The following is a 16,660-nucleotide window of genomic DNA, read 5'->3' as shown; positions in this document are numbered from 1 at the left end:
CAGTAGTCCATTCAGTTTTAATTATCTGCTCAATGTTAACTTGTTAAATTAAATAATTGTTACATTTTCATTAACATAACTAGAATGATAAGAGGACAATATATTAAGCAATAAGCAAATGTATTTATTTATTAGGTGTGCAGTCTGTATAATGTTCACACAAGTATCTGTTTGTCTCCCAACAATAAAAAATAATCTTTATTCTAACAAAAAACAAAAGTACACAAACATGTGGATGGCTTATTAGATGTTACATTTAATATATATTCTATAAAGAGCTGATAGAATACACACATCACTTGTTGGAGTGCTGTGTTAGGACGTTTCATGAAAAATAACAAGAACCTGCGCATGCTCACATGCTCCAATAAATCAATGACAACCTTTCGAGCCTGGGCTCTTCATCGGGTCAAATTCTTTGACCCAAGTGTCCAGGCTATAAATGTTATACAAATTTAATGGAGCATGCAAAAGTGTGCAGTTCTGTTCTTTTTCATAATGTACATATTGTTACTGCATTGCCTATTAAATAAAAACTGTTGTCTCTGGGCCATTTGTCAATATGTAGGCTGTCAACATATTCTCCTGTACTTGTGGAATATGTTGAATTCAAACCTTTTCTCCTATACTACACCACCCTTTTTCAGTCTCCAGTCATTCTCAATAAAAAAAAAAAAACTATCACATCTTTACTGTGCACCTTAATAATCAAGGCAGGGATGCACGTTTAACAAAAGGAGCTCAGCTTGAGAGCTACATACGGAGTACGGAGATCGATTCTCAAACTGTGAAATAATAAAAAGTATACCAGAGAGCACATGATTACGCTGTCTGACATGACATGACATGATTAGTGCGGTTGCAACTGACCAGCTGCTGGATTCAGCCCAGCCTCACTGGGTCAGACCCACCGTCTTAACCTTAACAGTATGTCATACATTCCAGCGATGGAGGGTCTGATTCACACAGAGAAAATCTCAGGTATGTCTCGGATTGGCTAGTCTGTAACAGAAGTCCATGGTTGGCTAAAAAGTTAACTCATTCAATGACAGATTAAAAATACCTAAATTACTACCCAGCGGCGGCGCCAGGCTATTTTTGCACTCACGTGGTCCCTCGCTTCCTTGGGACTTGAAAGGTGAATCATAGGATAAAAAAATATATACTTTGACAGTGTGGGCTTTCAAACAAAAGATGTCAAAACTATTTTCTTTTGTTGCAGTGAATTACTTAATTCATGGTTAATTCATGTCACCCCCCCTCCTTAACCACTATTCTAAAGTTGTGCCCTAGACACTATATCAAATTGTCTGGCTACTACAGATTACTGGTTTGTATCTCTGTGTTTGTTGTTATCAACGACCAATGCAAAATATTTACATGACAGATCTATATATATATATATACACATATATACACCAAAATAAATGAAGTGTTTATGCTTAAGGACCGACATATAATATCAACACAGAGCTTCGCACAGTTCGCACTGGTCTCAGGTTCATTCTCCACTGCAGTCAGGTGTCCTTTCAAATGTTGTTTGAGCAAGGCACTGGAGCTCTTCCCTGCAAACTCACTTTGAATTGCTCCTGTAGCTACATAACTAAAAAGTTAAAATAAAAAATAAAATAAAACATGTGAACGTTCAAACTGCCCTCCTCTGTGTTTCCTCAGAGGAGGGACGGCATGTAGATTGTAGAGCTCTCTTCTCGTTAGTGGGACAGAGAGGTCGGGCTGGGAAAGTCTCCAAACTGTGTTTCAGCCAACATGGATAGATCTCCTTCAGTCTGTGGATGGGGAATGGAAACTCAGTTAACACCAATCCAAGAGGAATGCTTTAGGGGTGCAACACTTAATCAAACGAATCAATGTAATTAATTATAAAAAAAAACATTTCATTTATATATAAAAAAAAAAAAAAAAACCTTCAAATTCCGAAAACAGCAAATCTACAATTTGTTTTTTGCTAAGAATGAAAAAAGCACTTTGATTATTTGAAAAAGTAATAATAACCCCTAATACCATAACCTAGAATTCTATGTGCTGTATACCGTATGTGTCCAACACACACATGATCCCCTGTTCAACAATAGGGCACAATGATTATGCATCAGATGATAATTAGTTAATTAAATATTGCGATCACCAATATTAATTACAACTATTAGTCTTGATGAAACAAAACAAAATAATTGTATGTTGATTAACTGAAAAGCTTCATAATGGCACTACAATTATAACAATAACAATCAATATGTAAAAATGATGAATTGTGGAAAACAAAATCATGATACAGGATTACACCGAAATGTGTTCCGTAGCCCTACTGCATATCAATCCATAGCACTATCGAAATTTGTATATTTTGTTTTTTTGTTTGTTTTTACTCAAAACAAGGTTTATTTCTCACAATTAAGAAATTTAAGGCATCATTTGAAATGCTCTCCGGCGATTTTTGAATTGTCTATTCATCATGCTCCAATGTGTAAAGAGTTTTACTGATGAAACATTGCTTCCGGCCGCTGTCATGAACAAAGACCAAACAAATTGAATCAAGGGTGCTTGTTATGAATTTGTGAGGGCCCAAGGTACAGTATGGGGCTAACAGAAAGTAATAGTGGAACAAGACTTGCATGGCTTTCATGTGGTTCTCAGACATCATTCTATGATGCCAAACTGCTATGTCGTATCTATGACACATGACTTCATGTATGGGCAAGGTTTCAACCCGATTCACACAGAATTAACTTCCTTATAGATGGCTTGACTCTGAAAGAGTCTAGCCGATGATATAATTCGTGCCCAAAGTGTGACAATCCACACACTCGTGTGAAGTGAGGGGCACCCACTGTGGCTGCCACATGACGTCTCAGGGGCACATACATTAGTGGGGTTCTATGTGAAGGCCAATACATGCTCATTCAGACATCGCAAAAGATGCGTTTCGGACGGGCTTTCCAAACTAGTTCGGACAGCCTGGGGTCGCAGGAGCGTCCGAAAAAGAAGTTCTGAATGTTCTCACCTCCCTTTCTGAAAAACAGTTTGGATGTCGGAAGGAACATGTATTGCACTTTAGTCTAGTGACTGTGCACATAAATTTGTCATTGATCGGTACATTGATATGCAAGATTATCTCTAGACCCAGAATTAAATCGCACACGCATCGTGGTGGAAGAAAAAACAAATCTAAAGCTATGTTGATCAGGAAAATGACTCACAGGCGGTAAGCCAATGACATCACACTGACATCATCGTCATCCAATTAAGCAAAATCATATAATACAGATAAGTATAATACAATAATTTACTGTAATATACAAGTCAAGGGTATGCATAACAATAGAAACTTTAAAGAAAACGCGGCATGCCATCAAACAGAATTTACATCTCATTTAAGAAGAAGAATTAGATGGTTAAACATCTCATAGCAAAGCAATGAAATGGCAATAATGGTGTCTCCACCACGGCTCACAGATGCACTGCGGTCCTTCTCTAAAGTCAGCAAAAAGGAGGATTTAACTGAACATGTGTACGATTTGAGGACAAAGCGGTTGAAAAGACAGGAGCTGTTTGCCAAAGCTGGCCTGACATGGCAGAAGATTATTCAGTTTTGTACACAGAGCCAGGACAAGGCAGAGCAGCAGGCTGCCTCTCGGGAGCTGAGGAGCATCCTTCAGGCAGCCAAACAAATAGTGGGGACTGAGAATGGCCAAGAGACCATTGAAAGTGCTGCCGTTTTTCTCTTTGAGGTCTTCCACAACAAAGACCATGTGGGTACTGCGGAAACACAGGCAATCAAGCAGATGTTTGGCCCTTTCCCCGCCTCCGCAGCTGAGGCCTCTTGTGCTGCGGTGGTACGCGCAGTGGCTCCGCTCGGAGAGTCCCAGGTGGAGGACTTTGTCCGGGCCCAGATCTCCTGCCACGACCATCAACGTGGCTCTGCCTTTGGAGGCAACATCGCATTCTCCTATGACTGCTACACTGTCGACCCCTTGGAGAACTTGCCCCCGGTCGAGGACTCGGAGAAGGAGGTCAGCCTAGATTTTAACAACTTCCTCAACAACCACCAGGGTACCGGGAGGGTCAGGGTTCAGGGGAATGGGTCTACATCAAGGGCTCCCAACCAGGGATCCGTGGACAGAGCTATTTTCAATGCAGAGGTAGAGAAGTACCTAAACGGAGGTAACATGATCTCCACCAGCCGAGAGGAGCTCTGCACCTCCCTGTTCAAGATGCTGGCCTCCCACAAAAGTGACGACGAGCTGCAGAATGAGCTGTTTGAGCTGCTGGGCGCAGAGGGGTTTGAGATGATCTTCACCCTCCTGCAGCGAAGGGTGGCAATCGTCAACTCTCCCCTCTTCCTTGCACCTGAGCTCAGCCACATGTCAGACGGTAGCCGCAAATGTGCTGGCGAGGGATCCAAGCCCGCCTTTGCCCGCCAAGTCACCATCCAGTCCGAGCAGGAGAGACAGATGATGAAGATGAATTGGAAGAATGAGAAAAGGGAGAGAAAGAGAGTGAAATGTTATGATGACTCCTCAGATGACACATTCTGCTTTGACCCCAAAGAGATAAGAACCCAGAGGGAGCAGGCCCTACTGACTGCACGCCAGGAGCCTGTGTTCAGCAGGGAGAAGGTGAACGAGCACGTCCGCTACCCCAACGTTTACGACTGCCATGCTGAGGCCACAAAGACCCCTGCCTTTGTGGGAGGAGCAAAGATGCTGTTGCCAGAGGGCATCCGCAGAGACAATACTAAGATGTATGAGGAGGTTGAGATCCCACCCAACGCACCCATGCCCATTGGCATCGAGGAGAAGCCCATCTACATCTCTGAGCTGGATGAGATAGGGCAGCTGGTGTTCAAGGGGGTGAAGCGCCTGAATCGGATCCAGTCTATCGTCTTCGAGATGGCCTACAACACCAATGAGAACCTGCTCATCTGTGCCCCCACTGGAGCTGGCAAGACCAATGTTGCAATGCTCACCGTCCTGCACGAGATCCGCCAGCACCTCCAACCTGGAGGGGCCATCAGTAAGGACGAGTTCAAGATTGTGTATGTGGCTCCTATGAAGGCCCTGGCAGCTGAAATGTCCAACTACTTCAGTACGCGGTTGGAACCACTGGGCATTACTGTCAGAGAACTCACTGGAGACATGCAGCTAACCAAAGCGGAGATCCTTCGAACACAGATGGTGGTGACCACGCCTGAGAAGTGGGACATCGTAACTAGGAAGGGTGTCGGAGATGTGGCCCTGTCCCAGATTGTCCGTCTGCTGATCCTGGATGAAGTGCACCTGCTCCACGAGGACAGAGGGCCCGTCCTGGAGAGCCTGGTGGCCAGGACCATCAGACAGGTGGAGTCCACCCAGAGTATGATCAGGATCCTGGGTCTGTCAGCCACGCTGCCCAACTACCTGGATGTGGCAACCTTCCTCCACGTCAACCCCTATATCGGCCTTTTCTTCTTTGATGGCCGTTTCAGGCCGGTGCCCCTCGGCCAGACCTTTGTTGGCATCAAAACCACCAACAAGATTCAGCAGCTGCATGACATGGAGGAGGTGTGCTATAATAAAGTCCTGCAGCATATCACGGCCGGGCATCAGGTGATGGTGTTTGTCCATGCCCGTAATGCCACAGTGAAGACTGCCATGGGTCTGATTGAGATGGCCAAGAACCAAGGCAACATCACCCTTTTCCAACCCCAACAGGGACCAGAATATGGCCAGTGTGAGAAACAGGTCCAGCGTTCCAAGAACAAGCAGTTGAGGGAGATGTTCCCCGAAGGCTTTGGGATACACCACGCTGGCATGCTTCGCTCTGACCGCAGCCTGATGGAGAGCATGTTCTCCAAGGGTTACATAAAGGTGCTGGTGTGCACAGCAACACTGGCCTGGGGTGTCAACCTGCCTGCCCACGCAGTCATCATTAAGGGAACTCAGGTCTACGACAACGCACGCGGCTCCCTGGTGGACTTGGGCATCCTAAACGTCATGCAGATCTTTGGGCGAGCCGGACGGCCACAGTTCGACAAGCATGGTGAGGGAATCATCATCACCACTCACGACAAGCTGAGCCACTACCTCACCCTGCTCACCCAACAGAATCCTATTGAAAGCCAGTTCCTCAAAAACCTGCCAGATAACCTCAATGCCGAGGTTGCCCTGGGTACTGTCACCAATGTAGATGAGGCAGTGAAATGGCTGGGTTACACCTACCTGTATGTACGGATGAGGGCCAACCCACTGGTATACGGCATCAACCACAAGGCTTACCAGATGGACCCAGGATTGGAGCTGTACAGGAGGGAACTGGTGGTGCAGTCAGCCAGGAATCTGGATAAGGCCCGGATGATTCGCTTTGAGGAACGCACCGGCTACTTCTCCTCCACGGACCTGGGCCGGACTGCCAGCCACTTCTACATCAAACACAACACCATAGAGACGTTCAATGAGGTGTTCAACTCCCAGAAGACGGAGGCCGATATCCTCAGCATTGTGTCCAAGGCAGAGGAGTTTGACCAGGTCAAGGTACGTGATGAGGAGTTAGAGGAACTGGAACAGTTGCTGCGTAAGTACTGTGAGTTGCCGGCTGCGGGTGGGGTGGAGAACAGCTATGGCAAGATCAACATCCTTCTGCAGACCTACATCAGCCGAGGAGATGTGGACAGCTTCTCCCTAATCTCAGACCTCTCCTATGTGGCACAGAATTCTGCTCGTATCGTCAGGGCCCTGTTTGAGATCGCTTTGAAGAAGCGCTGGCCAGCTATGACCTATCGTCTGCTTACCCTCTGTAAGGTGATCGACAAGCAGCTGTGGAGCTCTGCTCACCCCCTCCGGCAGTTCCCTACCCTTCCCCACACAGTGCTGTCACGCCTGGAGGAGAAGAACCTCAGCCTGGATAAACTGAAAGAGATGAGGAAGGATGAGATCGGTCATATGCTGCACCATGTCAACATCGGGTTGAGGGTTAAGCAGTGCGCCCACCAGATCCCCTCAATCATGCTCGAAGCCAGCATCCAGCCAATCACTCGTACCATCCTCCGTGTGAGCCTCGTCATCACCCCTGATTTCAGCTGGACGGACCAGGTGCACGGATCAGTGGGTGAACCCTGGTGGCTGTGGGTGGAGGACCCAATCAACGACCACATCTACCACTCTGAGTACTTCCTCCTGCAGAGGAAACAGGTGGTGACAAAAGAGCCTCTGCACATTGTGTTTAGCATCCCCATCTTTGAGCCTCTACCCTCCCAGTACTACATCAGAGCTGTGTCGGATCGCTGGCTGGGTGCTGAGGCTGTCTCCACTATCAACTTCCAGCACCTCATACTACCCGAGAGGCATCCCCCTCACACAGAGCTGCTGGACCTCCAACCACTGCCCATAACAGCCCTGGGGAACAGAGAGTATGAGAGTCTGTACAAGTTCACCCACTACAACCCCATCCAGACGCAGATATTCCACACGCTCTACCACACAGACACCAATGTCCTGCTGGGGGCACCAACAGGCTCCGGAAAAACCATTGCTGCAGAGATGGCCATGTTCCGTGTGTTCAACAAGTATCCAACATCCAAGGTGGTCTATATCGCTCCCATGAAGGCCCTGGTCAAAGAGAGGATTGAGGACTGGAAGTTCCGAATAGAGGAAAAGCTGGGAAAGAAAGTGGTGGAGCTGACGGGTGACGTGACCCCCGACATGAGAGCAATCGCACAGGCTGACCTCATTGTCACCACACCAGAGAAGTGGGACGGGGTGAGCCGCAGTTGGCAGAACCGTAGCTATGTCCAGAAAGTAGCCATCCTCATCATCGACGAGATCCACCTGCTTGGGGAGGACAGAGGTCCAGTGCTGGAGGTCATTGTATCTCGAACCAACTTCATCTCCTCCCATACCAACAGGAGTGTGCGTGTTGTTGGCCTCTCCACTGCTCTGGCCAATGCACGAGACCTGGCCGACTGGCTGGGGATCAAAGAGGCAGGCTTGTTTAATTTCCGTCCTTCAGTGCGTCCGGTGCCCCTTGAGGTTCACATCCATGGTTTCCCAGGACAGCACTACTGCCCCCGCATGGCCAGCATGAACAAGCCTGCCTTCCAAGCAATCCGCAGCCACTCTCCAGCCAAACCAGTGCTGATCTTTGTGTCCTCACGCCGTCAGACACGGCTCACAGCGCTGGACCTGATTGCCTACCTGGCCTCTGAGGACGACCCCAACCAGTGGCTGCATCAGGATGAGAGAGAGATGGAGGCCATCATTGCAACGGTAAAGGAATCCAACCTGAAACTCACGCTGGCGTTTGGGATTGGCATGCACCACGCCGGCCTGCATGAGAGAGACAGGAAAACCGTGGAGGAGTTGTTTCTTAACAGCAAGATCCAGGTACTGATCGCCACAAGCACACTCGCATGGGGGGTCAATTTCCCTGCTCACTTGGTGATCGTCAAGGGAACGGAGTACTTTGATGGAAAAACTAGGCGCTACATCGACTATCCCATCACAGATGTTCTGCAGATGATGGGACGTGCAGGCAGGCCACAGTTTGACAACCAGGGCAAAGCAGTCATCCTGGTCCATGATATCAAAAAGGACTTCTACAAGAAATTCCTCTATGAGCCTTTCCCCGTGGAATCCAGTCTCCTGAGCGTGCTGTCAGACCATCTGAATGCCGAGATCGCGGCGGGGACCATCAACTCCAAGAACGATGCCTTAGACTACATCACCTGGACATACTTCTTCAGACGACTAGTCATGAACCCCAGCTACTACAAGCTGGAAGACGTCAGCCACAAGTCCATCAATAAGTACCTGTCCAACCTGGTGGAGATAAGCCTGAGGGATCTGGAGAGCTCCTACTGTATAGAGATACAAGAGGATGAGCGCACCATCAAGCCGCTGAAGAATGGTCAGATCTCCTCCTACTACTACCTGAAGCACCAGACCATCCGCATGTTCAAAGAGCGGCTGAGCGCCGAGCTGCCCATCCAGGAGATCCTCTCTGTTCTCACGGATGCAAAGGAGTACGCAGAGCTCCCCGTCAGACACAATGAGGACCAGCTGAACATTGAGCTGGCTAAGGAGCTCCCTCTGCCTGTGAAACCACACTCCTATGACAGCCCCCACACCAAGACCCACCTGCTGCTACAGGCTCACTTCAGCCGAACCCCACTGCCCTGCAGTGACTACAACACAGACACCAAAACGGTGCTGGACAACACCATCCGTGTCTGCCAAGCTATGCTGGATGTAGTTGCCCATGAGGGCTGGCTGGTGACTGCTCTCAACATATGCAACCTGGTGCAGATGGTTGTCCAGGGCAGGTGGCTGCACGACTCGTCATTACTGACACTGCCCCATGTTGAACAAAAGGACCTCCATCTGTTCAGCCAGTGGGCTAACAAGAAGGAGACAGGCGGGGCTGGAGGCTTCAACGGACCAATCGAAGGACTACCTGAGCTTATCGCCACCTGCGAAGGGAGAGAGAGTAGGTTCGCCCTCATCTTTGGTCAGGAGCTGCAACCAAATCAGATCACCCAGGCGTGGTCATTCCTCAGCCATCTGCCAGTGGTGGAGGTGGGGCTGAGCGTGAAAGGCTGGTGGGAGGAGTGCCGGGAGCAGACCGAGCACCCAGTTCCTGCCGTTGTGGGTGGCAGTCTGACGGAGAGAAGTTGGATGGATGTCCACGCTGACCAGGAGTACGTCCTCCAGGTGTCACTGAGGCGCGTCAATATTGGACAGAAGAGGAGGAAGCAAGACAGCAAGGCCCAGGCCTCCCGGTTCCCTAAGGCGAAAGATGAGGGCTGGTTCCTGGTTCTAGGAGAAGTGGACCACAGGGAGTTGCTGGCTGTCAAACGGGTTGGATATGTACACAGCCAGAGACTTGTCTCCCTGGCCTTCTACACCCCAGAGAAGGCTGGAAAATGTGTTTACACCCTGTACCTGATGAGTGACTGCTACCTGGGACTGGACCAGCGGTATGACATCCACCTCAATGTGACCCCTGCCAGGATCACCACCAAGGAGGTCAATGCCAAGGTGACAGACGCCATGAGTGATTTGTCCCTCAAGTGACACAACATATACCAGCCAGCATTGGCCACCCATTCACCATTGAGTCTGCCTTAACTGGGCATGCAATACGATAGGCTGGGTGGGGGCGTCTACGACGCGATGACAGAGATTTACACACCGTTTGTGACATTGGGGAGTCAAACTTGTGGTCCGCAGGCCACATCACCTTACGCCAACCAGTAAGGAGTGACACATTCAATTGGGAGGACTTCAAATGTGTCACTCGTGTGAAGTGAGGGGCGCTCTTATAATCATACATCATCACATTCCGGCCAATCACTTTTGGCATCCTCACTTTTATGTCCTTTTATCTTCACTTTGTAAGCCCTCGGGCAATCAAATCATCGCTATGGGGTACACACAGACAGACAAAGCTGGGCATAGGTCAAAAGATCACACCCGTGTGAACCGAGTGGTGCAGTGACGTCACACACTAACCATAGCAACCATGCTCACCTGTACAGGTACACACATACATAGATAGATACAGACAAAGCTGGTTATTGGAGTGGTTTGCACCACTCAAAAATGATAAAAAGATAATTAAATAGTTATCCCCAGTTCTGCTCCCAGCTGAACAGTCTCCCCTGACCAAATACAGCCAACAGTGTTTGTTAGAGTGCCTGGCCAAGGCGGATGCTCAACGGAAGATTCTAACCCCAGTCTCCACTGTTGTTGGCAGAACTTTACCCCTGTCCCCTGCACCACCTGGATACCCCATATATAAGCGTTATTCCCAACCGGTAAAGATATAAAATAAGGTTAATGCACTTGCAAATAAATGGCTTCTGTGAAAAGAGTCCATTACCTCCAAAGTGCACGAGAGCCATGCAGATAACCTTGTTTAAAGTGTCTCCACGCACCTGTTGGTCCTTGTCCTTCTCCTGCTTTGGCATGCGATGTCTCCTCTTCTTCAGACCGCCGGCAGGATGGAACGCAGTGGAGGAGCAGGAGCCAGCAGTCACACCGTTGGGCCTATCGTCCTCCGCTCCAGGGGCGTAGTCTAGTTGGGCACCAGACTCATCCTGAAATGGATCGACAGTCAACATGATGTCCCCGCCCCAAGTGATGCAGTGACTGACAACTAGAAGGGGGCATATATTTTTGCCAGGCAGGTGGCCTACACAGGGCTGTGTAAGTTGTGGTTTGCAGCTGTGGGAAGGGAATTGAGTCTCCTTCCAAAATATGGTTTGCCATTTCACATGATGTCATTCCCTTATGAGTCTAATTGCTTTCGGCTCTGCAGTGCGTTGTGAAGAGGCAACACAATATGTGATTCGAGGTCGGGTTCCCGAGTTATAGGCCAAAATGTAAAGCGGTCACCACAATGACACTGATTTGACTGCAGGAATGCGAACACATGTAGGGTGAAAAAAGAGAGCGCTACCCAAAGCCAACTCCCCAATTCCTCCCAAAACATTAGAGTGTATAGGACGCCGTGAGTGAGCGTATGCCACTACAAATATGGACCTGGTCTCATCCACCGGTTACTATAACCAAGCTTTAAAAATGCCGCCCACATCCAGATTATTTCCAGGCCCAGTCAGTACTAGACACATTCTGCATTTGCCACTGTTATACAGTAGGTGATGTATAGATTACAAGTAAATGATGTTCTTTATTTCCTGTAGTGCCACATATTAATTGCAGCAGTACATATAAACAAAAAGACAATATATAATACGGTGCTGGAAATTGAATGAATTTATTGGAAGGACCTAGAACTGAAATCTGTGCAGTCATCAGTACCCATTGAAACTCTGTTGTAAATGGGTATTGTAAATGTGCACATTTGAAAATAATGCTCTCACCAAATGTATTTTCTCGTTTACAATACAGGCTGATCCCCCTCCTTTCTAACCCAAACACAAATAACGTGTTTGGGGTGTTTGGGGACACAGACAACTAGAGACACATGAGAGTTGAATGACAGTTCAGGATAATCTAACAAATGCCCTCAAATGAGTGTGACACAATTATACTGCGTCATCACACATCATCTCATTCTGGCCAATCACAATTTGCATCCTCACTTTTGTCTTCAATGTTTGCGTTTACACAGACACACAAAGTTGGACATGGGGGGGAAAAGCAAGTTGTTGTGCAATCTGTCCCTGATGATATCCTGATGATATGTGTATTTTTCATGATGAATACAGTATATATGTTAACATCACTAATGCACTTAGTATTCTTACCTCCAGTAGTATGGTGAGCTGGGCATTCCTGTAGTCATCACCATGAGCGTCGAGAGTCTTCATAAGAAACCTACAATGCAATGAAATGGATGTTGTAAAGAGATCAGGAGTAAAGCGGTGAGGACTAAACAGGTAGAAAGACTATCGCCACATGATTTAGGACAGTGGTTCCCAAACCTTTTCATGTCAAGGACCCCCAAATTGACACTCATTAGCCTGCGGAGCCCCATTCGAAAATATATGCCAAGTAAGCCCTATAAGAGAAGATTTGTACAGCTCAGGCAGTGATTCTCAACCATTTTCATTTCAAGGACCCCCAGGTTTGGACCTGAATTAGGCTACGTAGTACGTACCCCTATTAATGGCATTTCTATCTCTGCGACCCCAATGTATATTGTAAAATCAAAGTTCATTTAACTCTGAGAGTGTGCAAATGGGACCATTTGATTCCATTTGTACACTCTCCGAGTTACAGACCCATAAGGGTCCATTTGGTTCCTAATTATCATTTAGCTGGGGACCCCCTGGAACTCTCTCAAGGACCCCTGGGGGTCCCCGGACCCCACTTTGGGAACCACTGATTTATGGCATGCAGTCATACTCAAGACACTATATGAAACATCCAACATCCAAAAGTAATTGAAAAAGCACAACCCCCTCAAGTATTAGGAGGGCAGTATGAGTCACAAGAACCAAAGATTAAATATATAAATACTGAATCAAGCGACTTAAAAACTGTCTGGGACGCCCTCAAAAGCCTGAGTAGACATTACAAAATACCCCAAACATGTTTGAAAGTGAAATATCCCTTTTATGTTATATTATCATTCAAATCCTTAGTGTTTTGCCAATTATTTGGGGGCCCACTTGCAATATCCTCATGGTCCACTAGTGGGCCTGTGGGTCCACAGGTTCAGAATCGCTGGTATAAACTGTACCGTCTCTCTTTCTTCATGCGCCGCGTTAGTCTCTGAACCTGGTGAAGACGACCAAGGATCTTCTGGTTCACCTGATACAGACATGAGGGATGTTTTTCAACTGTTGGTTTTTAATCAATAACTCTGGTGTTGTTTTTTTGGGGCATGTCACTAAAGGCTACCATTTTCAAGTATACAACGGTTTGTGAGCTTGTAGTTCGGGTAGTTTCACAAATCGTCTTACAACTACGTGTACAGTACCGAAAGATTTCTAAGCCTGGAACCAAGCCATCTAGGCTCTGGGCTGAATCATGACCAGAAAACATTTGCTTCTGTGTCAAAATATATTTGAAAACTGCAAAAAAGTGCATTTATTAAATATAGTATATTATTTATAATTAAATATTAAAATTTCGACACCGAGTCAAATACTTCATGCCTCATGATGATTCACCAGGAGCAGGAGAAATCTCTATGGGAGAAAAGAATGGGCCTTCTATCTGTGGCACCACACTTAAAGCCCTATATACTTAGTTGACCGGAGTCCCCCAGGGCTCAATACTTGGTCCACGCCCTTTTTTTCCTCTACACTAATGTGTACATGATTGGCAATAATAACAAATCTAAACCTATACTTTGCCATTCAACACCGTTGAATGGCAAAGTATAAAATAATAATAAATAATAATAAATAATTGACAGTTGCTTGCAGCCCTAATAAATAGCATACCTGTTCTATTTCTTTGCATCTCTTACTGAGAGCCAGGTATTTCCTTTTGTTCAGTGCTCTCGTCTCTTCGTCCTCTTGTCCTCCAATCTCATCCTCTAGAAGCTCAGTTCCTCCTGGACCCAGCTCCACCTGTTGGTAGTAGAGCCCAGCCGATGGCACATTTTTGTGATGCTGATCCAGTGTTGATTTCGACAGCAAGTCTCTTGAATAGTTTTCATTTAGTTTTAGTCACATTTTAGTCACTTGGAATGTTTTAGTGTTAAGTCTAGTTTTAGTCACAAGATTTGAGTCGACAAAATCTGTCCACTAGACCCGTCCTAACATTTTAGTCTAGTTTTTATTTGTTGACGAAATTGTCAATAGTTAGTCTTAGTTTTAAGCCCTAACCACACCAAAAGGTCACCATGCAACTCCTTGGGTCCAAACAGTTGCAAGGAGTTAACACTAAAACCGTCTTGACCCTTTGGTGTGGTTTGGGCCATTGAATTCCATGCGTTGAATGACTAGGGTCAACGTGCAACAAGACATATCACACCGCAGGGACAACGCTAAAACCGTCTTGACCCTTTGGTGTGGTTAGGGCTTTAGTCATCATAGCTTAGTTTTCATTTAGTGGTTTGGCAAATTGATTTCTGCCCACACACATTTCTGTGTATTGTTACCGCCTAACACTCTCCCCACTGACAGCCAGCCCATAAGAGTACTACTACGCGCAGTGACAAATATCACCCTCGCCGCCCGCACGACTTCCCTCCGCCAAACACGGGCCAATTGTTATTGTACTATCGACGCTCGACAAAGCTGAATACAAGCTGGTGGACAGGCACTTATTATCATAATAATTCGATGGTTTGTTTCAGAGTGGTCTTTGATTGGTCAACGACATGTGTCAGTTTCTTGACATTACCTCCCCCGGGCTCAACTCCACGCCACCAGGTTCCAGTTCTGCCTCCAGGATGTGGCCTCCAAAGAGAGGAGGCAGCGCCAAGCCGGAAAAATCCTCCATCATCTAAACTAAAGAGAACAGCAAAGACAAACACAGCCAGCCAGGCAGCCACCCAGAGAAATATAAATACACAGAGTCACAGACACAGTAAATGTGATGCATCAGCAACAAACAACTAAAAAAAAAGAAAGAAATAGCCTCATCTAGCAGTAGTGAAATGGTATAACCAGAATAGTGGGCACTGGGCACCTGAGAACTCTATGGGCAACGTAGCCGCAATTTGCAACTCTAGATATTTTATAATGGGATGAATCTAGTTGCAATACCCTCCATTGACTCCCCACTCATCATTTTGCGTTTGCGATCTGCTTGTCTTAAACGACGTTAAACTCACCAACATTGCAGCTGTAGTCCAAGCTTGAATTATTCTCTTTCAATCTGCCGAGCTTGTTTTTCATAAAAATCCCCCGTAGACATGTTATGAGCTACTTTCTGTCAAGAAATTATGTGCAAGTGATTCTTTTTCTAAGTGCTGGAGTTTGGAAGCGCTCGTCGTAAGTCACTGAACGTCCCTGCATGCATCTGTTTCGCATTTGCACATAATGCAGGAGGCAGCAGCGCGACCCCTTAATACAAACGAGCGCTTCCAAACTCCAACATTTCTTCTTCTTGACAGAAAGTAGCTCATAACATGTCTACGGGGGATTTTTATGAAAAACAAGCTCGGCAGATTGAAAGAGAATAATTCAAGCTTGGACTACAGCTGCAATGTTGGTGAGTTTAACGTCGTTTAAGACAAGCAGATCGCAAACGCAAAATGATGAGTGGGGAGTCAATGGAGGGTATTGCAACTCTAGATTCATCCCATTATAAAAAAATCTAGAGTTGCAAATTGCGGCTATGGGCAACGTTTATTTCTTCATATTAACATTTATTTTATAAATTGGTGGCCAAATTTAAGGCTAGCTCTGGTCCATATAGCCTTAAGGACTTCTCCAAGTGGACCAGAGCAAATTTAAGGCTACAATTGCTACAAATTGATCAAATCTTGTGGATAGACAATCATTTTGGGCATAACCGAGAAGTTGAAGGGTAAATGTAGGTCTAATAATGTTGTATGCATGTCCAAATCATAGCTTACTTTACATGACTTCTTATTTTCTAGCCATTTTCCAAAGCATACATTTATTCTTTATTCTTCCAAAGCATACAGCGTACATACATAACCTAAGATTTAGACTCTCGTAGATGTACTTTTCGATTCTGTCGTCAGAATCGAAAAATACATCTACGAGAGTCTAAATCCATTAGGCTAGTGTACACACATTTAACACTGAAGTGCTGAATGTCCAATGTTTAGGTGGCATGTGACCAATGAATCGACTTGTATTCCAGTGAAATGAAACATCATTAGCAGTTATCAGATAGACATTAGTGGGGCTATAGATAGACATGATACACAGGAGCATCAGTGGGTTGAGTTTGTTATAAAACGTGGTTTGAATATTCCTACTTACTTTATTATGGCTCAGATCAGATCACTGATGCTCTGAGTCTGTAGTGGAAACTGTCTTGCTTTTTCAAAGATCCACTACTATGTCATCGCATCGGGTACATCCTAACGGACAAGTAAAACCTGAATGACGCACCAATTTAATCCATTCTATAATACATAGAAAAATAAATACAACCATTCAAAATGAATGTTTAGGACAAAAAAATAACCTTCTAGTTGGGGGGTTGTTTCACACTCACATTACGGAACATCCATTATCGAATGTTTTTACGCGACGGGCGCAATA

General features: G+C 46.2%; 2 protein-coding genes across 2 annotated transcripts; one reads left to right on the top strand and one right to left on the bottom strand.

Moving 5' to 3' along the window:
- Positions 1-236: 236 nt before the first annotated feature.
- tfpt (TCF3 (E2A) fusion partner) lies at positions 237-16,620 on the bottom strand. Its single transcript, XM_079504520.1, has 7 exons — positions 16,376-16,620; positions 14,820-14,926; positions 13,913-14,041; positions 13,204-13,274; positions 12,266-12,335; positions 10,931-11,092; positions 237-1,787 (listed from the first exon to the last, which is right to left on the bottom strand). Exons 2-7 carry the CDS (start codon positions 14,919-14,921, stop codon positions 1,713-1,715), a joined length of 609 nt encoding a protein of 202 aa, XP_079360646.1. The 5' UTR covers positions 14,922-14,926; positions 16,376-16,620; the 3' UTR covers positions 237-1,712.
- On the top strand, positions 3,450-10,067 carry LOC306925570 (activating signal cointegrator 1 complex subunit 3-like; the record flags this gene model as incomplete). Its single annotated transcript, XM_079504484.1, has 1 exon — positions 3,450-10,067. The coding sequence occupies one exon, from the start codon at positions 3,450-3,452 to the stop codon at positions 10,065-10,067; it is 6,618 nt and encodes a 2,205-aa protein (XP_079360610.1).
- Positions 16,621-16,660: the final 40 nt, after the last annotated feature.

Source organism: Electrona antarctica (assembly GCF_951216825.1).
Source record: "Electrona antarctica genome assembly, chromosome: 6".
Lineage (NCBI taxonomy): Eukaryota > Metazoa > Chordata > Actinopteri > Myctophiformes > Myctophidae > Electrona > Electrona antarctica.
Note: the sequence above shows the minus strand (reverse complement) of the source record. Positions and strands in the feature narration are given on the sequence as shown.

Bases quoted from the DNA above. Each gene is read 5' to 3' on its own strand.
- tfpt (XM_079504520.1), bottom strand. From the start codon at position 14,921: ATGATGGAGGATTTTTCCGGCTTGGCGCTGCCTCCTCTCTTTGGAGGC. The intron at 13,275-13,912 runs GTATGCTATTTA...TGTCTGTATCAG, and splicing joins GATGCAAAGAAATAGAACAG to GTGAACCAGAAGATCCTTGG. The intron at 12,336-13,203 runs GTACAGTTTATA...ATTGCATTGTAG, and splicing joins CGCATGAAGAAAGAGAGACG to GTTTCTTATGAAGACTCTCG.